Source organism: Urocampus carinirostris, chromosome 7 (genome assembly GCF_059441175.1).
Source record: "Urocampus carinirostris isolate Australia breed hairy pipefish chromosome 7, RoL_Ucar_1.0, whole genome shotgun sequence".
NCBI classification, from domain to species: domain Eukaryota; kingdom Metazoa; phylum Chordata; class Actinopteri; order Syngnathiformes; family Syngnathidae; genus Urocampus; species Urocampus carinirostris.
The window spans coordinates 8,755,287-8,780,322 of NC_142355.1; the positions used below are offsets into that span (position 1 = coordinate 8,755,287).

At 41.7% G+C, this 25,036-nt stretch overlaps 1 protein-coding gene and 2 pseudogenes across 1 annotated transcript in view; all 3 read left to right on the forward strand.

Moving 5' to 3' along the window:
• Positions 1 to 15,861, forward strand: part of nrn1la (neuritin 1-like a) — a 153,948-nt gene extending 138,087 nt beyond the window's left edge. Inside the window, exon 3 of the mRNA XM_088339662.1 lies at positions 12,194 to 15,861. Within this exon, the coding sequence (XP_088195788.1) occupies positions 12,194 to 12,470 (277 nt within the window). The 3' untranslated portion in view covers positions 12,471 to 15,861. The remainder of the gene's footprint in view (positions 1 to 12,193) is intronic.
• LOC148362252 (U2 spliceosomal RNA) lies at positions 7,621 to 7,749 on the forward strand (annotated as a pseudogene).
• Positions 15,862 to 16,832: 971 nt separating the features above from the next.
• LOC148362253 (U2 spliceosomal RNA) lies at positions 16,833 to 16,922 on the forward strand (annotated as a pseudogene).
• The last annotated feature ends 8,114 nt before the right edge of the window (positions 16,923 to 25,036 follow it).

Genomic DNA, 25,036 nt, shown 5'->3' on the forward strand with positions numbered 1-25,036 from the left:
TCTTCCATGAGTGGGGTCCAAAATAAGTGGAGAAACAATAAAAATATCAAGCATCATGTCTAAACTTGTTTAATGAGGAATATTGATTGATTTGCCGTTTCGTGATAGTCGGTGTATACCGGATCGTACCCATAATTGACAAATTTGCATTTTTCCGTACAGATTTCCTTGTACGTCGTACACGTCTTAAAATGCATAATAAACGTACTTTGTACGGCAAAAACGTACAGGTTGACAGGTATGCGTTATTGAAAATAAAACAATAGGAATATGTAAACGAAGACAAATACATACAGTATACAATGTAGAGAATATGGCAACTACCCAGACAGACCCCCCTTTTTTGTTCTCCCTCGTTGGATTTAATAGAATATGAAAAGAAGGACAGAAGTTTTAACGGGAAAATGTTTCAGGCCTGGTCCGTTCATCTGTCAAAATGATGAATGGTGTCAAAACATTTGTCTTCAGAACTGTATTTAACAATTGAACTGTTACAACTGACTCAATCTTGTCCCTCCAGGGGTGCAGTGAATATCGAATCAGTTATCCCTGATAGTTTCAAAGTTGCCTCTAAATACAACATACCGGTATTACCTTTGGGAGTCGCTAAGGGCAGCGCTCAGCCTGTGAGTGAAGGAGCAGCCGCAGGGTTACTTTAACTTGATTACTTTAATTACTTTTGGATTACTCCAATACCAAATATGCTAATAAAAGACAAAAGAAACTAAATATGAATAAAATGACTCAATTTTCTGCAGGCTTGGGGAGTAACGGAATACATGGAACGGCAAAAATGATGTTGGCAAGCTGTTTGGATTTATTTTCATTTTGTTTCTGTCGCATTTTATGTTAGTTTTGCCGGAGATCAAAGAGATCAAAGCCAGGGGAGAAAGCTTACCACGTGTTGTGAGTCATCATTTTATTCATATTTAGTTTCTTTTGTCTTTTATTAGCATATTTGGTATTGGAGTAATCCAAAAGTAATTGAAAGTAATCCAGTTAAAGTAACCCTACCCAACCCTGGGAGCAGGTAAAAAGTTCTGAGAGAAACTCCACATCTGTGGGTGTCGAAGAAGTAACAGCAGCATTTGCGGGCAGGTCATCCTTTCAAGACCTTTTTTATTTTGTTTAATTTTTCCAGTCTGCGTACCGATTACGCAATTCCCTCGGGGGGTAGTTTAACGATAAAACGCTAACACGCGCTGCCAGAAAGCGCTTTTTGAAACAAAAACAACAAAGGGACTGCTATTGTTTTTGTCTAGCGGCATCACACAGCTAATCTGTGCCAGCCAAATCATGTACCTGAAGATTGCAGATAAAAACTTTCGTCCAGCAGAAGAAAAATATTTTTCCTCTTGAGACTTTACCTTTTCTGATTTGTTTTTGTGGCTTGCATTAATTTCCCCCGACCCACCTTCTCCGGAACCAGCTCATTACCATCAAACCTATGAACTTGGTAGGTGATCAGAGAATGAATTGCTGTGATACAATAAATAAGGATCCAATGAGAATAACACCCAGTTATCCAAGTGTCCCCCAAAAGTTTTTTTTTCCCGAAAGTTTAAGCACATTGTGTGGTTTTCCTCTTTTCATAGTATGAGTCAAATCTCAGTGTCTCTTTCTTGCTTTAAACAGTGTTTGAGCCACACTAAATAAGGAGATAGATTACAAGGTTTGTAAGATGTTTTCCTGATTAAAATATTTTAAAAACTACTGTGGTACTCCCATAAGCGGGACAAACTATATACCGTAAATTCCACTCTATAAAGCGCACCTGATTATAAGCCGCACCCACCACATTTCGGGAGGAAAACCGATTTTGTACAGACACAAGCCGCACCTGTATATTAGCCGCATGCGCCCGCATTGAAAAAACAATACAAACACAAAATTAACCCATACCTGATACAGTCCAAAAAACACAGCCGGCAAAATGAACGGAAAAAGATACCGGTACTTAACATTTACTGCAGACCTGCAGAGTCCGGGTGCCCGTTGAAAGTAATTCAGGGAAAAAAGTGTATATTTCTAAAGGTAAGGGTGGGAAAAATATATATCCACTATTGTCGGCCGCATCCACAAACACGTCTCACCTTTACTCCACTTCCCGTCAGCCCGCGTTTGCCCCGCCCCTTCTTTCTCATTTGCTCGTACAAAACATATCAGAATAAGTCTCTAAAATAAATACATTGCAAAAATATACAGTTGCAAATACATATTATACATGGTCACACATATTTACAAAGAAAGACGGTACACTGAGAGAGTTTTCAAAGCTTTAATAATAATATTATAACTTTCATCCCAAACCGTGCCTGTGAAGGGTAGCAAAACGCTACTAGCAACACGCTCAGGGTCCAGTAAACAGTTTTGTTAAAAATTTTTACCGTACTTGTAGTAAGCATCTTCCTCTTTATAACTGACATCATCAAAGTCGTCATCCTTCAGTGTGGGAACGAGACTTTGTCATATAGTTGTACCACGCTTCCAAATTCAAAATCACGCTAGCATCACGCTCGTAAAATGAGATTTACGTGCGGTAGCTCTGTTTCCTTCTATATCGGACTGCTCGATTGCGCTTGGCTTGAAAGTTGCGTCATGTGCCTTGTTTTTTTGCAATTTGCATGATGAGGATATGTCTACGCCAACTTAAAATGCGCACAAACTAAGAAGTTGCAGTCTAAATCTTACCTTTTTGTACTCGAGCGCACATTAACATAAACATTTACATAAACTGGCCGCATCACTGAATAAGCCGCAGGGTTGAAAGTTTGGTAAAAAAGTAGCGGCTTATAGTCCGGAATTTACGGTACTAATATTAAATCTGCCTATTAAAGGATTTTATACATTTTACTATAAAGGATTTTATACAAGTTACATTTATTGAATGCAATGAAGATTTTCACAGAGAAGGCTTAAGTTCGATGACAGGTCACGCCGTTCCGAATGCGAGTGTTTTGTTTAGTTCTGTTGATAACAGGACTCTGACGGAGAAGGCCAGACGCAGGAAGCCAGGCACTGATTTGATAAACGCTCAGGGTCCAGACATCGAGGAGACGAGGTGGAGCCCACGTGGGCAGTCTCTGGCCCGATCATGGGAGGAGCCGGCGCGCCGGCTTGCGGAAAAAGGCGTAGGCCGGGAGAACTTCAGAAGATCGAGAAAAAGAAGATCGAGGGAGAACGAGAGAAAGCTCGACGGAGACTCGAGCGAAAACAATTCGGCTAATTCGATGGAGTACACTTAGTTTATTTGTTTAAGAAATTAAATCTTTCCCCGTGTGACAATGTCAGCTATTTTTGTCCATCTTTTCCCAAAAAGAAACGAGCGCGCATTGTTAGGTGGTCTTTGGTTAATGGAGTCAGATAACGAATTCGAACAATTTGGTAAACGATACATTTCACTCTTGTATTTGATTCGTCAACTGATTATTTGATAAAATTACTTATTGACTTCCTCAAAATGCTACAACATGTAAAAAACTAGCATTCCTCCTCTTGTTTTTCAAATCGTGGCCATGGTAATTTACAATCAAGCAATAGTTCGTCCGTCTTCTGTTTAAATTTGTTAAGCTAAGTTAGAGTAAAAACTGCCATCGCCAATCAGTATAAGAAACAAGGTCAGCTATGGTTTGTTGTTCCGACAGTCCAGCTCATCCATGACCCACATGAGAATAACTGGCAATAAAAATGTTAGGATATTAACTTATCTTGCTGATGTCATATCAATCGGTTCGTCAGCAGCTTCTGATGAGTTTCACAGAGACTCATTTTTCTCTCAATCTTGCCCAAGTGTGTGATCAACAGACCTAAGATCAGCTCTTATTACAGCATTGGACAGAATGAGGAAATACACTCAGATAAAATAGGCAAAATAGTTTTGAGCAGTGCTGCTCACTCACAGATAGTGAAAACACCATTGGAATAATACATTTTTACCAGGGTTGGGTAGGGTTACTTTAACTTGATTACTTTCAATTACTTTTGGATTACTCCAATACCAAATATGCTAATAAAAGACAAAATAAACTAAATATGAATAAAAAAATGACTAAATTTTGTGCAGGCTTGGGGAGTAACGGAATACATGGAACGGCAAAAATGATGTTGGCAAGCTCATCTCATCAGCTGCACCGCTTATCCTCAGTAGGGTCGCGGGGTGCTGGAGCCCATCCCAGCAATCATCGGGCAGTGGGCAGGGGACACCCTGAACTGGTTGCCAGCCAATCGCAGGGCACATCTAGGGACAATTTGGACCAGCCAATTCACCTGAAATGAATGTCTTTAGAATGTGGGCGGAAACCGGAGTGCCCGGAGGAAACCCACGCAAGCACGGGGAGAACATACAAACTCCGCACAGTAAGGCCGGGAGCTGGATTTGAACCCACGCAAGAGGTTCCCACGACCTCAGAACTGTGCCCCATTGCGCTAACCACTGCTCCGCCGTGCTGCCATGTTGGCAAGCCGTTTGGATTTATTTTCATTTTGTTTCTGTCGCATGTTATGATCGTTTTGCCGGAGATCAAAGAGATCAAAGCCAGGAGAGAAAGCTTACCACTTTGTGAGTCATCATGTTATTCATATTTAGTTTCTTTTGTCTTTTATTAGCATATTTGGTATTGAAGTAATCCAAAAGTAATTAAAAGTAATCCAGTTAAAGTAACCCTACCCAACCCTGATTTTTATACATTAAAACATGTCTTTTGTGCCCTGGTGTTTTAGGAGAAAGGAAAAAAAAATGTTGCTTGTGTCCTTTTGAGATGACAGGACATCAAATTCCAGCGCCAATACTGCATTGCGTCTTTTTTAGTGAAGGGAGTTTTGCTCTTCACCTTTTTCTTTCTAATGTTTTTGCTCTGATATCAAATTGGCAAAACTAAATGTTTGCACTGACAGGAAAACATCCATCCATCCATTATCTGCACCGCTTATTCTCAGTAGGGTCCCGGGGGTGCTGGAGCATATCCCAGCTGTCTTTGGACAGTGGGCAGAACTGGTTTCCAGCCAATTACAGAGACAGACAACTCACTCGTTCATTCACACCTAGGGAGAATTTTGGAGTGGCTAATTAACCTGACATGCATGTTTTTGGAATGTGGGAGGAAACCGGAGTCCCCGGAGGAATCCCACGCAAGCACAGGGAGAACATGCAAACTCCACACAGGAAAGCTGGTAGCTGGATTTGAACCCATGGCCTCAGAACTGTGCCGCGGATGCGCTAACCCAGGCATGTCCAAAGTTTGGCCCGGGGCCATTTACAGCCCGTGGTCAAATTTTTATTGGCCCTCGGCCTCTGTCGTAAAATTAATAATATTTGGCTCGCCAGTAATGTTGAAAGCATTATAAAATCATTTGGCCACCTTGCCATTGGCTTTCTGCGAGAATTTAAGCCCACCCCATTTACAACATGCGGAAATAAAAAAGAAAACTGACAGACTGAGAGAAAATTTTGTAGTTTTTTTTACCCAAATCCGGAACAAATCCTAATTTGCCAAGAGACTGTGTCTGTTTTAAAAAAATGTAATTTCAAGAGGCACTGCCAGCCCAAACGTGCTACAAAAACCTAACTGTAAACGAACACTGTGAAAAGGGGAAGCAAATGGAAGCTGTTTTAACGGCACTGCTGCGGTTTTTCATGGGACCCTGCGAGTCAAATGAAAATGGTACAAAGGAGAGTTGCGAGGCCGTGCCGCTGAACGCCAAGCACTGTAAACTATTCACTGAGGATGAATTTATTAAAAACTGTTCAAAGAATGCAAGGCTGAATAGTCGGCCCTCATACATTTTCACTTTACCATATCTGGCCGCTTTCTGAAAAGTTTGGACACCCCTGCGCTAACCACTCACCCACCGTGCCGTCCTGACAGTAAAACATATCCTATCTAAATTAAGAATGGGCGGAGCGGTCCAAATATTGATATTATCGATACAGAGTGAGCACTTGGATTTGACCGATACTATTGTCTTAAGATAGATACTGTCTTCCTAGTTAAACTATCATTCTAATGATGTTGTCAGTGTGTCATTAGATAATTATCATATTATATAATATCCAATTGTGGTTTCACTTTATTTGCAGTACTGATTTCATTTACAATATATGTTGTGCAACAAAAGGGTCTATAAGGCGCACAACTGAAATGAATTGATTCACTCATAAATTGTTACCATAGGTACAACATGTAAATTTTACTATAGTCGTGTCTTGGTTGCCCACTGCCCTCACTTGGGCCCGCTCGTTTGGCGCCAGCTGCTGCTCGTTGCCTGACTGGCTTCCCTCCTTTATAAACTTAATGCTCTCATTCACTCCTTGTCAGTCTGTCAACGAACCTCTGCACTTGCAAAAGTGTATTTTGACTCTGTCCGGTATCCTGCTTGTGTATCCATTATCCGGTATCGACCCAGTCTGTCCCGTCCTGTCCGGTATCTTGCTCCAGTATCTGGTATCGATCCCGTCTGTCCCGTCCTTTCTGGTATCTTGCTGTTGTATCCAGTATCCAGTATCCGGTATCGATCCGGTCCTGTCCAGTATCTTGCTCCTGTATCCAGTATCCATTATCCGGTATCGACTCCGTCTGTCCCTTCCGATCCACTATCTTGCTCCCGTATCCAGTATCCGGTATTGATCTCATCTGTCCCATCCTGTCCGGTATCTTGCTCGTGTAACCAGTATCCGGTATGGATCCCGTCTGTCCCGTCCTGTCCGGTGTCTTGCTCTTGTATCCAGTATCCAGTATCCGGTATCGAGCCCGTCTGTCCCATCCTGTCCGGTATCTTGCTCAAGTATCTGGTATCGATCCCGTCTTGTCCCGGTTTCTTGCTCGTGTATCCAGTATCGATCCCGTCTGTACCGCCCTGTCCGGTACCTGCTTGTGTATCCTGTATCTGGTATCGATCCCGTCTGTCCTGTCCGGTTTTGATCTCTTCTGCCCAGCGATCGCCGAATCGCTGGCGTTTGGCGTAATGTATTACGAATACTATAACATGAAAGTAATTTAACGCGATTACTTTGAAATACTTTTGGATTACTTCTAAGGATGGGACAAAAAATCAACTCATGTATATAATGTGATGTGATTTGGTAGTGATTCTCAAAATCAACGTTTCTCTCTGGAATCGATTTTTGTGACGTGATATCCGGTACGTGAAAATGCGGGAAAGCAAAAGGAAGTGGAAAATATCCTCAACTGGCAAACCTGGCAAAGCAATACTTTAGTGTACCAAGCACGAGTGTATCTGCTGAACTTATGCATATATATATATATATATATATATATATATATATATATATATATATATATTTAACTCTGGGTAGCCTTCTCTGAAGGCCTCTAGCTTTTTCCTCTCCACCCACGTCTCCCCGCAAGATGGCGTCTCGACTCCTCCCATGAGCATGCCAAGGAAGCCCCCCCTGGGTGTCGTGATGTCTGGAAAACTCAAAACAACACAGAGCGTTTCTACATCATCAGGGCCTTGTTCTCAAAACATCGCCTTTCGTCCTCTGTCAGAGTCCTGTTATCAAAATTCCCTAGTCAAAATATTCTGCATTTGGAACGGCATGACCTGTCATTGAACTATAGCCTACTCGGTATTAAGTCCTTATCTTGGCCTTATGCTAGGTCCTTAGCTTGGCCGTTTGGCCATTTGCCATGATCTTTGATTTTTGCAATCCGGAGATGGAATAAGAGCTTGCTCTGTCCACTCCACGCATCGGCCCGGTATTGCAGTACCTCCGGGAACGGTGCATTCGCAATGATCGCAGCAAGGCTTTAGGGCTAGGACCTTAGCTTGGCCTTTTGGCTGAGAGTAAGTGTCTCGGCTCCTAGGCTTTGTAGCGTATTATGAACTGACCGATAACGGATAATGGATAATGAATAACGAAGATAGAACAATAACCCTTAAAAACCCCAAACCCCACTCGGTGAAAATCTTCATTGCACTCAATAAATGTAACTTGTATTCAATCATATAAAATCTTTTATAGTCAAATGTATAAAATTCTTCACTTTCATCCTATTTGTTAGTGTATGACTTATATATCATTTTATTGTTTTTTTTTGCTTTGTATTTATCACACTTATTCAATAGGAAGTTTTCTTTAGTTCTTTTGTCAACAAACTGCCTTCTATTGTCTGCCGTGATTGCCAATCATGATGATTGATGCTTGCAGATTCACTACAGGATCGAATAAAGAATGTTTTGGGGCTTTGGGAAAACTGTTATTGGTTATTCGTAAGGAAAGCATGGACAGGTTTCATGAAGAAATATTTCTTTTTATACAAGCCACATGAATATTACTCGAACTCCCATCCGAGCCTTCCTTCCATCACAAAGTAGCTTGCCTTTAAGTAAACCAAGCTATTGCTTGGGGCCCCCAAGCCAGCAGGGGACCACGTTTTTCCCTGCAAAGTGCCTATGCTAGTCTTTCACATCTCAACTAATAACTATCTAAAATCCTTGTAAAGTTTTATGCACATTTAACACCATGAGTGTGTGGAATTTGTCATGGCTGATTCCTCTATTGGTGTGTAAATGTGTGTGTGAATAGGTCAAGTGTGAAGTCTATTGTAAAGCGCTTTGTTTCTCAGTGACTGGTAAAGCGCTTTACAAATGCAGTCCATTCACCATTTATCATCGACGCAATTGGCTGCAGAACACAAACAGCGCTACCCTGAGTTATCTAGGGCATAGTTTCTCAACTGGTGGGCTGGGACCCAAAAGTGGGTTGCGGACCTGTTCTTAGTGGGTTGCCTTTGCCTTGGCAAAATAATCCAAAGAAGAAAACAAGACGCCCTTTTTTACAGTAAATGGCAATATAGCCTTGCTCAATCTCTTCTTCCTGTTTAGTCCATCGGCACATTTGAGAAGGACCACATCTCATTTTATTGGGATTGTTTAAATTTCATTTCTTTTTTCTTCCCATAAGAAATGGGTCCCAGGAAAGTTAGTGATAAGGGGAAGGAAAGGTGGAAAACCGTGACCACAACAATCAAGACCAAGAAGGAAACAATTGTGAAATACGATGTTTAGGTACATACTTTTTTAATATTTAATAGTTTTGGAGAGTCACTTATATGTTTGAGGACTATGTTAGGAGTGACAAGATGGGATAGACTGAGAAATGAAATTGTGAGAGACAGAACTGGAGTAGTCGTGGAACTGAGCAAGCGTGTTGATAAGAGAGTACTCGTTTGGTTTGGACACATGGAGAGGATAGATAAGGAGCGAATGTTGAGGAGGATCTACAGAGCAGAAGTCAATGGAAGGAGACCAAGAGGAAGGCCGCGATTGACATGGATGGATGGTGTTATGAGTGCACTGCAAGAAAGAGGTCTAAATATAATGGAAGCTAGAGCTCTTGTTGGTGATAGAAAGGAGTGGAGAGGTGTTGTGAAAGGATAGTGGGATTGTGGACGCGTTCTGAAGGATGGGCTGGACACCCGTGTGATACGGCAGGGGTAAACCAGTGAAAGCTGTCCGGCCCTGCTGTTGAACAAAAAAGTGTGTAAAAGAAAGGTGAATATATTCTACTATATCTGCTCTAAACTGTACAATGCTTTCATTTGATAAATTTGAGAAGTGGAATTTTCATATAGTTTCGGTCATAGCTTATCATTAGGGTGGAATTCTCGGTTCAGAGTTCAGACCAGTCGAGAAGCAATGATCAAGGCAACATTTTATCCATTCATATGACAAAATTGTGTTTTATCATCCTACCAAAAAACACAAATTTTGAAGAACCATTTTTTTCATATGACAGCAACAATATGTAACAATTGTTATTTTCTTTATTGTTTGTTTCCATTTACTTCAAAACAGTTATATTAGAACTGGTGACATCATTAGCATTTAAAATGAATAAGTATGCTTCCAGGCAAGTCCTGTAACAAAGAAATGGTATAGATCTACAAAAAAAAACACTAAACATGGAATAGCAGTTAAATGAATGATATTTATTGTTATTATACAAAAGTACAACAAAACTGGAAGGCTTCTCCTTTCAGCATGAGAAAGCTATTTAGAGTGCTCGAATTGAACCAGGTCCCAGTGATGTTCAGAACATAACCTCCCCAAATGATGCAGTTCTCGGCTGGTTGTAGCTCCAGGTCATCAGTTTCATGGTTCAAGGATCTGGTGTTGGTGAGGTAAAGGCTCGGAGGAAGTGGCTTGTTTCATAGCCGCGGAAGTATGCCGGACCTGCTGCACCTGTCACAAGACAGAAACAAAGACCCCAATAGCGTTTGTTTTACTCAGTTTTATTAAAAAAAGAAAGCAGTGCTTGCTTCCACGATCCGATGATCGTCGGACATGGGTAGCTGATGCCAGGAACGCGGAAGTGGCACTTCCGGGTCGATCGAGGATAGTCGTGGGCGGCCAGAAAGCTGGTCGATAGCCGGGACAGGAAGCAAGGGCGGTAACGAGTCCAGAAAAAAGGTTGGCAACAAGTAACAGGCAGGAGAAAACAGGGCAGGAGCTTGTCGGAGGGTACGGAGCTTGCCTAGCAAAAGCGTAGGTTCGCAGGACGGTCTGACAACTTCCTCTTGGAAGCCGGGGGTTTAAAAGGAGTCAGTGAACCAATCAGCGCTCAGGGCTGTTGGCGCCAACAGGGCATTCGCAGGTGCCCCGAATCAGCAATCATGACAGCACGGATATTACTTTTTCTACATTCCCAAACCAATGCAACATCCCCTGTGATCACCATTTTTTGCGCGCTTCTGACTTTCTCCCAAGTCCGGTCTAATTCATTATTTTTTTCCAATGTAACCAGTTGCTAAAGTACTAGCTGTTGCTGTGCTTCACAGTTTGTTTTGGTGGACACATTGACTTATGCGCTCGCCTACCACAGCTGTTTGACTGACAGTATGAACCAACCCATCACACATAAACACACACACATAAAACCTGCCTCCGTGTTGAGATTTGCTGTGTGCTGTCTGCTGCAGAACACAATGACAATAAAGAGATTTTAAATAAATATCCGCAAAGCAGTAAACCAGAGATAACCGAAGCTCTAAGTTGCGAGGTGTCTCTGTATGCATACTTACCGTAAATTCCGGACTATAAGCCGCTACTTTTTTCCCAAACTTTCAACTCTGCGGCTTATTCAGTGATGCGGCCAATTTATGTCATTTTTCTAACAGCCGCCAGCGGCGCTCGAATTCAAGGCACATGACGCAGCTTGCAAGCTAAACGCAATCGAGCAGTCCGATAAAGAAGGAAACAGAGCTACTGCACGCAAGGTAAATTACCTCGCGAGCGTGTTGCTAGCGTGTTTTTGATTAAGGGAGCGTGGAACGTCGTCTATTTGACAAAGTCTCTTACCCATACTGGGGAAGATAACTTTGATGACGTCAATTATAAGGAGGTAGATGAGGACGGTTTACCGTGGTTTCTGCAAGAATGGATTGCTTTTTTCAACAGATCGGTTCACTGCGTTGCGAGCGTGTTTCTAGTAGCGTTTTGCTACCCTTCACAGGCACGGTTTGGAATGAAAGTTATAATATTATTATTAAAGCTTTGAAAACTCTCTCGATGTACCGTCTTTCTTTGTAAATATGTGTAACCATGTATAATATGTATTTGCAACTGTATATTTTTGTAATGTATTTATTTGTATTTATTTTGGACACTTATTCTGATAAGTCTTGCACTGACCAATTAAAAAGAAGGGGCGTAACAGACGCGAGGGATGACGGGAAGTGGGGACAGGTAAAGGTGAGTGTTTGTGGACACGGCAGACAATAGTGGATATATATTTTCCCCACCCTTACCTTTGGAAATATACACTTTTTTTCCTCGGATTACTTTTAACGGGACCCGGACTCTGCAGGTCTACAGCCAATGTTAACTACCGGTATCGTTTTCTGTTATTTTGCTGGCTGTGGTTTTTGAACTGTGAACTTTGTGTTAAGTTAAAATCGCGGGACTCAAAGTTGGGTTTGGGTTAATTTTATGATTACGTTACATATTTTAATTTGGGCGCATGCGGCTTATATACAGGTGCGGCTTTTGTAAGTACAAAAGCGACTATCCTCTCAAAATGTGGTGGGTGCGGCTTATAATCAGGTGCGCTCTATAGTCCAGAATTTACGGTAGATCCAAACGAAAACATTATCACCACCGTCCCTTTGTTTGCGGGTGATGTCAAAACGTTCCAGAGGCATCAGGTGAACTCAACTGTCCGTTCTCCCCTCAGGTCTTGGGACGAGTTCCACGCATGCGCCAACGTGGCGATGGCCGGCTGTCCAGAAGAGGCAGCGACCGTCTGGGAGTCTCTCCGCCAGGAATCCAAGAAGATGCAGTTTTCAGGAAACCTCTACGACATGTGCTCCAACCGCGACGCTCACGCGCTAACCACAACGTTGCCGCACGGCTCTCACATGCAAGGAGAATCTCTACGAGGGCGAGCCGGTCGCCTGGCAGCCGCCAACTTTCCCTTCTTGCTTCTTTCTTCGCTCCTTTTACTGTTTTGAACAGAACTGCCTCGACGCCACCAGACCGATGTAAATACAAAAACATTTTCGCCTCCGACTTTTTTCACCATCAGCCTTTTCGTAAACACTGGAGAAGAATGCATGCTTTTGAAAGCGGGATTTTATTTTGACACTGGTCTGAGCTGAAACGATAAAGTTATTTTTGATTTTTTTTCATAGTTGGTTAAAAAATGATGGAGCAATGAACTACTGTATTTTCTAGACTAGAAGGCACACCCAAAAACCCCATTTTGACCAGAAATTTGAAAGTTCCCCTTATATCCCAATGTGTGACTACACGAGATTTTACAGTATACTACCGTGTCAGTCTAATGACTGAATGATGGAAAAACATAACAGACCATGATCGCAAAACATTTATTGTGATAAAAATCTAAACTGGGTCACGGCAGTAGCTCAGGAGGTAGAGCGCTCGTCTTGGGATCAAGGGATCCCAGTTCGAATCCCGGCTCGTCCGTGTTACATGTCGAAGTGTCCTTGGGTAAGACACTGAACCCCTAATACCCCCAATAAGCAGGTTAGCGCCTTACATGGCTGCAAGGCCTATTTGGGAAATGTGGAGCACATTGTAAAGCGCTTTGGGAAGTCATTGACTTGAAAAGCGCTATATAAATGCAATTCATTTCATTTCATTTTACAACAGTGATAGTGCCAACACCTAACCACTAGACCACCAGTGAAGCAGATGACACATGAAAAGGCATTCGATTTTATCTCATTATTACACCATTTTTATGTTTTTAGGTGGTGGAACTAGTGACTCCTTGCAATTGCTCTATTATCTGGACTATAAGGCGCAACCCAAAACCCTAATTTGGTCAGAAATTTGAAAGTGCGCCTTATAACCTGGCTTGCCCTATATACCGCTAAACAGGCATTAGATTTTATCATTTTCGAACTATTTTCACAGTGCCATAAATGAATGAAAGACATCCTGAAAAATATAAATAAATGCAAAGTCTGATTCATCATCAGATACACCAAAGAGTTGTTTCCCAAATTGTGCTATTTTGGTGTTTATTTATATCTTTTGGGAGGATTTTCTGTTTTATCCATTCTCTAACATTCGTTTCTGGCACTGTAAGTACAAATAGTGTGATTATTACATAAAATATAGTGCCTTTCCAAAAATCTCCAATGTCTAGTGGTTAGGTCTCAGCACTGCGATCTAGGTTTGATTGCCGTTGCATACAATGGTTTATCATTGCACTACGGTTATACATGAGTAAAAACTGTAGATCTTACTATGGTTTAAAGCAAGGTGTCAAACAGGCTAGTACTATTTTGTGACTAATTTCCATGTATCCACACCAGGGCCGCCAATACCAGTTGAAAACAGGCAGTAGGGAGGGGACACCCTGAACTGGTTTTAAGCCTATCGCAGGGCACTCTGAGACATAAAACCATTCACAGGCTTATTAATACCTGGGGACTATTTAGAGCACCGGTGTCAAACAGGCGGCCTGCGGGCCAGATCAGGCCCGTTAAGGGATTGAATCCGGCCCGCCAGACAACACTCAGAGAAGCGCAAGAGAAAAACAAGTTGCAGGTTGAAATATGTCAACTTGATGTTGCCAAAGCCAGGTGCCTCTCACAAAGACACTGTACTTGTCTTTATTCCTCACTCTCTTTCTCTCTCCCTCTCTCTCTCTCTCTCTTCCACCCCTTTTCTCCCACTCTGTCTCTGTCTCTTTCACTCTCTGTGTCTCTCTTTTTCTCTTCCTTTGTTGCTCTTTGTCTTTTTCTCTCTCTGTGTCTTTTAACCTCTTTTGCTCTAACTTCCTTTCTTCCTCCTTTCTCTTTTCTCTTTCTCTCTTCCTACCCTCTGCGCTTTCTTTTCTCTTTTCTCTCCTTCTGTCTTTCTATTTCTATTCGATTTTTTTCTTCCTCTCCCTTTCTTTTCCCCCCTCTCACAATTTTTTTGTTTCTCACGCTCTCTCCCTCATTCTCTTTTTCTTTCTTTGTCCCGTCCTCTCTCCTTTTCCCTCCCTCTTTCTCTTCACTCTTTTCTCTCTTTTTCTTTCTCTTTAATCTACTAGTCCGGCCCCCGACAGAATGTTTGTTCTATCGTGTGGCCCCCGAGTTAAAATGAGTTTGACACCCCTGGTTTAAAGTCTATGCGCCTCAGAGTCCAGTGCGCCTTGTACATAAGAAATATGTGTCAAAAGACTATTTTGGGGTGGGTGCGCCTTCTCATCTCATCTCATTAGATGCACCGCTTATCCTCAGTAGGGTCGCGGGGGTGCTGGAGCCCATCCCAGCAATCATCGGCAGTGGGCAGGGGACACCCTGAACTGGTTGCCAGCCAGTCGCAGGGCTGGGTGCGCCTTATAGTGCAGAAAATAGGGTGTATACCTTTAGTCCAGCTCATCAAAGGGTCTCATAGACGTTTCTAAAAATGACCTCCAAAGGTTTTTATAGGATCTTGAATTTCCGGTGCATGTTTCAATATGATGTAGAAAAGCATGATATCCCCTCCATTAAACTGCAAGCTTTTTTTCTATGAAATTCATCCCTTATCTAATACAGATGAGGTGGAGATGATTGTTACTCTGCAGGCACAAATTGCTGCTGTTCTCCGGAGACTTCACGCTGCTATTTTCTGATGCAGTGTAAAAGTACTGGATTGATCGCGTCAGATCCCTCGTGGAATTCAAAGCTATCCCACACATTTGATCCCACTTTGAAATACGTCTCGTCAACTGTTATTATGATGATATACATTTGAGTTATTATCATTTGGTTTTGAAAGAGTTCTCTTGCCTAAAGACAAATTTTAATTAAGATAAATCTTTCTGAGGTCACTACATTTATGTAAGTTGTGTTTTTTTCAGTTTAAAATTACGTGATTGTGAGTGGTAGATGTTGTTTGTCTCTATATGTGCCCTCCATTGATTGGCTGGAGCCTTTTCCAGCTAATTTGTGCCTGGGAGCTGGACTACACTAGTCTGGAATGAGGGACTGAATCAATATGAGAGAAATAGAAAGAAACAACCCATGAGATGTGTATTCATACCTGCGCATGGATCCTCAAGTTTTTAGGTGGTGGCATTTGTGACTCCTCAAATTCACAACCACCGTATTATCTGGCTTCTAAGGTGCAACTCAAAACCCCAATTTGGTCCGAAATTTGAAGGTGTGCCCTAAATACCGCAGAACGTGGTGGATAAGATTAGAAATGGATACAATAATTACCGTAAATTCCAGACTATAAGCCGCTACTTTTTTCCCTAACTTTCAACCCTGCGGCTTATTCAGTGATGCGGCCAATTTATGTCTTTTTTCTAACGGCCGCTAGCGGCGCTCGAGTGTTGCTACCATTAACTGCCCTGTCAAAGCTATATTATTATTATTAAAGCTTTGAAAACTCTCTCGGTTGTACCGTCTTTCTTTGTAAATATGTGTAACCCATGTATAACATGTATTTGCAACTGTATATTAGGGTGGTCCTTATTTTTCGACTTTTAAAATTTCATGCTCTGACCCCTTGAATATGTTCCAATATATACAAAACGTAATTAGGCAAAGTTTCATCAAAATCAAAGGATATTTAGAGGTCGCTCAAGGCCTCTGAAATTTTGGTATGAAAAATAAGGATTTTTCGCACATTATATCAGACCTAGTGTACAAAGTTACTTGTAACTTTTCTTGTGTTACAATTATAAGCAATGGACTGAAATTGGATGTTCTAAAACGCCGTACACATAGGGTTAAGATTTCCGTTTTTTCTCGAAAATTGCCAAAATTTTACCATTTGGGGAAATTTCAAAGTCGTTGAGCTACCTCTAAATATTATCCAAATTGTTCAAAATTCCACACAGTGTGTTTTTATCGATATAAGAACATATGCGGGGGGTCAGAGCCCAATATTTCAAAAAAAAAAAATTTCGACCCCCATTAAGGACCACCCTACTGTATATTTTTGTAATGTATTTATTTGTATTTATTTTAGACACTTATTCTGATATGTTTCGCACGGGTGAACAAAAAATGAGGGGCGGAACAAACGCGGGGTGCCGAGTTTAAGTGGGGACCGCTAAAGGTGAGGGACAGACAAGAAAAGGAATATTCCTTTTTAAAGGAATAAGGAATATTTTTCCCACCCTTACCTTTGGAAATATACACTTTTTTGCTTGGATTACTTTCAACGGGACCTGGACTCTGCAGGTCTGCATCAAACCTTAAGTACCGGTATCATTTTCAGTTCATTTTGCCGGCTGTGATTTTTGGACTGTGGACTTTAATGAAGGACATTTAGTTTCAATCCGATTGTCTATTATTTATTTAGTTACAATCGTGGACGCTAGTGGTCTCTTTGAGAGGATCCGGTGCTGTATGGCCTTTGATTTTTGCATTCCTGAGATGGAATAAGAGCTTGCTCTGTCCACTCCACGCATCGGCCCGGTATTGCAGTACCTCCAGGAACGGTGCATTCGCAATGATCGCAGCAAGGCTTTAGGGCTAGGACCTTAGCTTGGCCTTTTGGCTGAGAGTAAGTGTCCCGGCTCCTAGGCTTTGTAGCATATTATGAACTGACCGATAACGGATAATGGATAATGAATAACGAAGATAGATCAATAACCCTTAAAAACCCCCCCACATTTAGTTTCAATCGCGGGACTTAAAGTCGGGTTTTGGGTAATTATTTGTTTGTGTTACATGTTTAAATGTGGACGCATGCAGCTTATATACAGGTGCGGCTTGTGTATGTACAAAATCGGTTTTCCTCTTAAAATGTGGTGGGTGCGGCTTATAATCAGTTGCGCTCTATAGTCCGGAATTTACGGTATAGGTATGTGTTCCCATACAGGGTTTTACGGTAATGATTTGATCAAAACGATTAACAATGCTGAGACTTACCACTAGACTACCAGTGGAACAAATGACAACAACAAGGCATTTAACTTTATCTCATTACCACATTATTTTTACTCACAGAACCAGGAACGCTGATTTGCAAAGTGCATTCTGATAGGATAAACCGTTTCTTGACTTCTTCAAGAATTAATGTTGAAGAATGGCAAAACAGAAGGTCTTTCAACCAAATACTATACAAGCTCTTTTACGTACGTATACATAATAAACCGCAAAGGTGAAGAAGTGGAGAGACTAATGGATCAGAACGCACTGTGCAAATCAGTTTGTGGCATTGTGAGTAGAATAGAGTGGAAATAAGATCAGCTCTAATGCCATTTAATGTCAGGACCAGAACGGAAACAGGACCAACTTGCGTGACGTTTACCACAAGTTTTATTGAAAAAGAGAGGAAGGGCTGTGCCCAGGATCCGGTGTTCAATGGGCGTGGGAGGCAAATCGCTCTCATACTCGGATTGTGATCTTCTGTAGCGAGTGATGGCGGTGTCAGGGGCGGAAAACTGGTCGGTAGCCGGGACTGAGAGAGCAAGACGTAGTCGGGTCGGAAACGAGTCGTAGGCCAGAACGGGAGAGTAGACATAGTCGGGAACACAAAGGGGTCGTAAGCCGGTATGGGAGAGCAGACTTGGTCAGGATCAAAACGGGTTGTAGACGGAGACAGACGGGAGCAAATACGGGACAGATGGGAGTCGGAAAAGGTTTGCCTAGTATACACGGAGATTCGCAGACGGACTGACAACAGGGTATCGACAAGACTGGGTTCAAAGAGTGACAGGGAGCCAATCAGAACCCGCAGCGGTTGGCGCCAAACGAGCGGGCACAGGTGAATCACATCGGTAATCATGACAATTAATATGCTTTCTATACTACTGGTAGTCTAGTGGTAATACGTTGGCACATTATAATCCAATGGCCTTATTGTGCTAAAAAATACGGTAATAGGTGTCCCTAAAAAGTTGAAAGTAGTATATTTTCTCTATTAAGTATGTGCAAACAATGTCTGATTAAGTTCAAAGAGCCTTTATATTTGTTTTCTACCGCACCTCTCTGCTTTTATCTTACTTTTAGCACTTTTAGGGGTGGAGAGTGATTTCATGCTCGTCCCTGAGGTTTCTGGTAGTATATAACGAAAATGGTGAAAGTAAGAAAAGACCTGTTTCTAATATCGTCCAAACGCCAACTCAAACCCCAAAATCGATGAAAAAAAGAAGAGTTGATTCGAACGCTTCCAAGAAATGCAGCTAATTGCATGCACCTCAAAACGAGCTTGACATAGGCTAGCATATAGGCTTAAGCCAGGAGATGGCATGATTTCCAAATTCCCGACATCACATTAAATTTTTTTTTTTACAATTATTATACAGTTAAATACTGTATTATACATTGAAATAAAATAAAATTTTACAGGTCCAGGCATTTGAGTCACGAATAAAATTACTTAATAAACCTTTTAGATAGATAGAAAATAGATGGATAGATAGATACTTTATTCATCCCCGTAGGGAAATTCACACTTCCAGCAGTCTACCCCGTTGTTTATTAACAGATGAACATGATGCCCTAGGGGTGCTTGTAGCGGAGCGGCTGACGTCACGCCAGTCCAAAAGTTCGACATCCCTGCGGCAGATGGAAAACTTTTCTTTGTGAAAATCCAGGGATACACCACCTCGTGTTAGCAAGTCCGCCTCCGCTCCGATCCCCCCCGGCTTTCGTGTCTCTGTTTAGCGGCGTTGAAACCGGATAGCTCCGGGTAGCTCCGGGTGGCTACACGTTAGCGTCCGGAATGCTAAACGTGAGCCACGTTTCCGCAAAACACAGCAACTGCGCTCCCTGTGCGCTTCGATGTTTTCCACCAGCACTCGATGAGCTTTTTTGGTCATGAGTTCGCATTTACCATGATTACGGATGGTACTGAAGACTTATAACGCCGCTAGCCGCTTAGCTAGCTTAGCTAGCTCCGGCTCTTCTTCCACGATAGGCCCTTTCATCACGCCGGCACGAGAATTCTTCAGGGCAAGGAGTTGAAATTCCTTGAATACACGCATTTTTGTGCGCTAAAACCCATGTCCCATAGGATAGAAGTAATCCATAGTGTAGTTGTCAAAACGGGAAGAAAAAACACCGAAGATAGGAGCAGACAATAAAACAATAGGGCAGCTGCTGGAAAAGGTATTTCTGTACTCTCAAATAACAATTTTAATCCACAGCTTCGAATTGCGTAGTTTAGCACCGCCCATCGCAACCGGAGTAATTGGATTGAACGGAATTAAAATGAAAAATGATTATAAAAAATAATACAAAGTATAGACAGAGAAATTGTGATTTAGTTGTTACACTGCTCTTCCGAATGATCCCCAGCATCCTGATTCCGCTCCGAAGCATTTTTCTTCTTCTGATGGAACATAGTAATAGGCAGTTGTTGTCGCTCTTTATTCTTCTTGACAAAAAACTCCTTATAAACCGACAAACCATCATCGATTAGGTTGGAGAACTGCAATGAATGGCTCATAAAAGGGTCCCATTCTTGAATTACTTGCTGAAGGTCAGTAGCCATTCTGACTATCGTTGCTAAGTGACAAAGTGTAACTCCTTCCAGAAGTCAAAATTGTAAGAGAACTTGCAGGAATGCAATGTAAATATAGCAAGCTCTTTTGCGCAGGGTTGGGTAAGATTACTTTAACTGGATTACTTTCAATTACTTTTGGATTACCCCAATACCAAATACGAAATGAAATGAAATGATTTGCATTTATATAGCGCTTTTCAAGTCAATGACTTCCCAAAGCGCTTTACAATGTGCTCCACATTTCCCAATAACGGCCTTGCAGCCATTTAAGGCGCTAATCTGCTTATTGGGGGTATTTGGGGTTCAGTGTCTTACCCAAGGACACTTCGACATGTAACACGGACGAGCCGGGATTCGAACTGGGATCCCTTGATCCCAAGACGAGCGCTTTACCTCCTGAGCTACTGCCGCCCCTGCTGCTAATAAAAGATAAAAAATGAACTAAATATGAATAAAATTACTAAATTTTGTGCGGGCTTGGGGAGTAACGGAATACATGGAACGGCAAAAATGATGTTGGCAAGCTGTTTGGATTTATTTTCATTTTGTTTCTGTCGCATTTTATGTTAGTTTTGCCGGAGATCAAAGAGATCAAAGTCAGGAGAGAAAGCTTACCATGAGTTGTGAGTCATCATTTTATTCATATTTAGTTTCTTTTGTCTTTTATTAGCATATTTGGTATTGGAGTAATCCAAAATTAATTGAAAGTAATCAAGTTAAAGTAACCCTACCCAACCCTGCTTTTACGTACATGTTCATGTTAAGTTGCAACATTATCGACACACAGATACAGAAGAGGCGAAGGGAGTGTTTAGCCAATCAGAATGCACAACATAATCCGGTAAGTCCATGAAGTAGTGATACCATGAAAACTAAATCGCGTTAAAGCAAGAGATCACGGTACTAGTTTAAATTCAGGTCATTGTAATTATTATAACCATATTATCTAGATTAATATATCCAGTTTGGCTACATCAACTAGGGGTGGATGATACCTGGAATTCTGGTATCGGTCTGATGCAAGTAAAGACAGGCTAGTATCGATTGATACCGATCCGAAACAGATACTTTTTGCTTGGGAATATCATGATCATTGAATATTTGAACCTTTCCGCCCTTGAGTTGGTTTATGATTTTAATAAGCACAGCAAGATGTTAGGCACTCAAATTGTTCTTTGTTTTTAAAACATTTCCAAACACATTAAAACTACATTCCAAACATTGGAATCCAAAATTGTAAAATAATAAATAAAAATATTTCCATTATGCTTGTTTCAGAATAAAAACCAAGTGAGTCAGACCAAAAACAACATTGTAACCAAATGTCAGGACCAGAACGGAAACAAGACCCAATTGTGTCACGTTTCTCACAAGTTTTAATGAAGGAAAGAGGAAGGGTTGCGCCCACGATCCGGTGTTCGCTGGACACGGGAAGCAAGTCGCTCTCGTACCTGGATTGTGATCCGAACACGGAAGTGGATCTTCCGTAGCGAGCGATGGCGGTGTTAGGGACGGAAAAATTGTTCGGTAGCCGGGACTGGGAGAACAAGGCGTGGTCAGGGTCGGAAACAAGTCGTAAGCCAGAACGGGACAGTAGACGTGGTCGAGGACAAAAAGAGGTTGTAAGCCGGGACGGGAGAGCAGACGTGGTTAGGAGACAGAAGGGAGCAAAAACAGGACAGATGAGACTTAGGGTCAAAAAAGGCTTGCCTAGTATACACTGAGGTTTGTAGACGGACTGACAACAGGGGACTGACAGGACATAGTGACAGGAAGCCAATCAGAACCCGCAGCAGTTGGCGCGAAATGAGCGGGCACAGGTGAATAAATCATGAATCACATCAATAATCATGACACCAAAATAAGAATAAGGAAAAACAATTTCCACCAGATGTCTAAAATACCTTCCATTGCACAATATTTTGGGCAAGTCAGTAATTCTCCTCAATGGCTCGGTGACCGTAGTGACTGACTGTTTTTTGTTCAAAAACAGTTATATATTTAGATTTTTGGTTGTAGCTCACTACTCTCTGCAACGTGATCTTTTTTTATGTGTTTATGTCCATTTGTTGTGTTGCCACAGTAGCAAACCACGTTACCACACAAATTATACTACCCATTGTCCTTTGATGTAGTGGAATTCCTGTTTGCCTCTGTCATTTTTAGCCTCCGGTAGTAGGTGGCGCATAGATTTGGCCCTCTCTTTTGCCTGGCAAACGTTATGCAGCAGCAGGCCAGGTAGGAGGAGGTGCCAAAAGCGTGCCTATCAGTCACACACTAAGGCATGCAATAGGAGAGTGTCCGAAACCACTGGGTGAGGGGGAGAAGGGCTGCCATATCTACAGAAGACATTGATATTAAAACAAAGTATCGCTCCAATCCAAGTATTTTACTAGTATTGATAATACCGATATTTGGATCGATCAGCACAGCCCTAACACCCACCACAAATATTGGACGACAAAAACATTGGCAGAGTGATCACAAGATAGTTCATTGGGGAAAAAAAAGATAATTTCTATGAATGTATCAAACATGTCTTTGATTTTTTTACGATTGGGAAATGAGTATTAAAATTCTATGAATCATTTCTATTAGGTATATTTAAAAATTTCCTCAGAAATGACAATAATTTGTGATCTATTTATGGAGACAGTCTGCAGTTTTACACATGTGGTCCTTGGGGGCCACCTCATGCTTGTAAGACCTACTGTATTTATTTGTGTGTAACGTGCACTTGTGTATAACGCGCACCCGTAATGTTTTTATTAAAAACTGTTGAAAAATGTTGCTTTACTTTTTCTCAGATCAAACCAAGCATTGTGAGTAACAAATGTTGAATATGTACACAAAAACTACATAAAATTTACAATGTATTTAATTAATGTCCTTCAAAGTCTGATTTATGATCAGATTCACCAAAGAGATGTGGTTTTTTTTTGGTTCTATTTAGACTTTTTTTTTTTATCCCTATCATTCTGAAAATATGACTGAAAATAATGTGATAAAGAAATAAAATTGAATGTCTTTTCATATGTTATCTACTCCACTGGTGGTGCAACCCGGGTTTGGTTCCTGTTGCATCCAATGTTTTGCAATTGTGGTCCGCTGTCAAGGAACAGAACTGGAGGAGAACCCAAATGCGTGACGTTTCTCACACAAGCGTTTATTTAACGGGAAATGTGGCAGCCATGTACGTTGACTCAAACGGCAGTGATTCGGCAATCGTTGGGCGAAAGACGTAAGGCAGCAGTCTGGCGTGGAATGACAGGAAGCTAGAGGCTGACGAGAACGATACCAATTGCTCGAGCAGATATTGGACAGACGGAGCGATACCGGACAGGATGGGACCGACAGGATTGATATCAAGACTGGATATCAAAATTAAACAGGACAAATAGACGGGAACGAACCTGGGGATCGATAATAAACAGGACAAAGTAGACGGGAACAATAAGGGACAGGAAACACAGGGAAGCGGACAGAGTCAAAACCCACGTCTTGCGTTGTAGAGGATATCGAAAATAAACAGGACAAACCAGACGGGAACAAAACTGGAAACCGATATTAAACAACAAGACAAACAGGATTGATATCAAAACAGGATATCGAAATTACCCAGGACAAACTAGACGGGACCGAAACTGAAAATTGATATTTCACAGGACAAAATTAACGGGAACAATACCGGACAGGAAATACCAACCTGAAACAGGACCGAGTCAAAACCCACGTCTTGCGGGGTAGAGGTTCGTTAACGGATTGTCAAAGGGTGAGTAAGAGCACTGAGCTTAAATAGAAGGGAAGCCAATCTGTCAACGAGCCGCAGCTGGCGCCAAAAGCATGCCATGGCAACCGTGACATCCGCGATAATTTTCTACCAATTACTCATTGCACAATTATGGTACTACTGTAAAACCTTGAGTATAATGCATACCAAAACTTTCAGTTTTTTGAGGTACAAGAAAATGTGCATTATACATGACTCAATATGGTACTTTGGGGAAAAGTGATGAAACCAGAACTACCAGGTCAAACGTAATCTCGTAACTGGAAGACCAGTTGATGGAATTGAACCTGGAACCCTCGATCTGTGAGTACGGAGTGCATGACAATCACTCATTCAAAAAAAATGATAATTATAGATTACCTGTCAAAATTTATATTTGGTTCGATGTTTCGTGAAATTTGTCCCAAGTTTTCGATTTAAAAGGCCAATCGTCCTAATCAGGAGGGACAGGAAACACAGGCAGGTAACCGGACAGTCAAAACCCACGTCTTGTGGGGTAGAGGTTCGTTGACGGACTGACAAAGGGTAAGTAAGAGCACTGAGCTTAAATAGAAGGGAAGCCAATCTGTCAACAGGCCGCAGCTGGCGCCAGATAAGGATTTTTTATTCATGTTTGTGTTCATTCATATATCTTCGTATTTATCGTTCTTTTTCCTGTACAAAAATTGAAAATTGTTTAAAAAAAGAAGACTGCTGTACAACATTGAAACCATTTGCTGTAATGTAAAGTATTTCTTTAGGATGCTGTTGAACTCGTTTGTAAAGACTAATGTATAACCTTGTTTGAATATGCAACCAGGAAAATTAGGTATTATTGGCGAGGCTTACACAGAAGCTTCTTGTACAACAGTTCAAACATCTAACAGCTTTAAGAGTTGAGAAGCAAGAGTGTGGTTGAGCTTTTTTTTTTTTTAAATCTACCGTAAATTCCGGACTATAAGCCGCTACTTTTTCCCCAAACGTTCAACCCTGCGGCTTATTCAGTGATGCTGCCAATTTATGTAATTTTTCTAACGGCCGCCAGCGGCGCTCGAGTACAAAAGGTAAGGTTTAGACCGGTGGAATATATGCGCCGAGGAAGACTGCAACTTCTTGGCTTGACTAGCGGCGAGAAATCTTTCACTAAAACTGGCCGCATGCGAAAGGCAACTTTTTCGCAAGTCTGCCAGTGGATCCTGACAGCGTCCACCATCACCAACAGGTTCCGAAAAGCCGGTCTGCTGCGTGACGGAGAGGAAGGCACAGAATCAGGAGTGGATGGGAGCGTGGGACGACGTCTAAATGAAAGTTTCTCTCCGACACTGAGGAAGACGA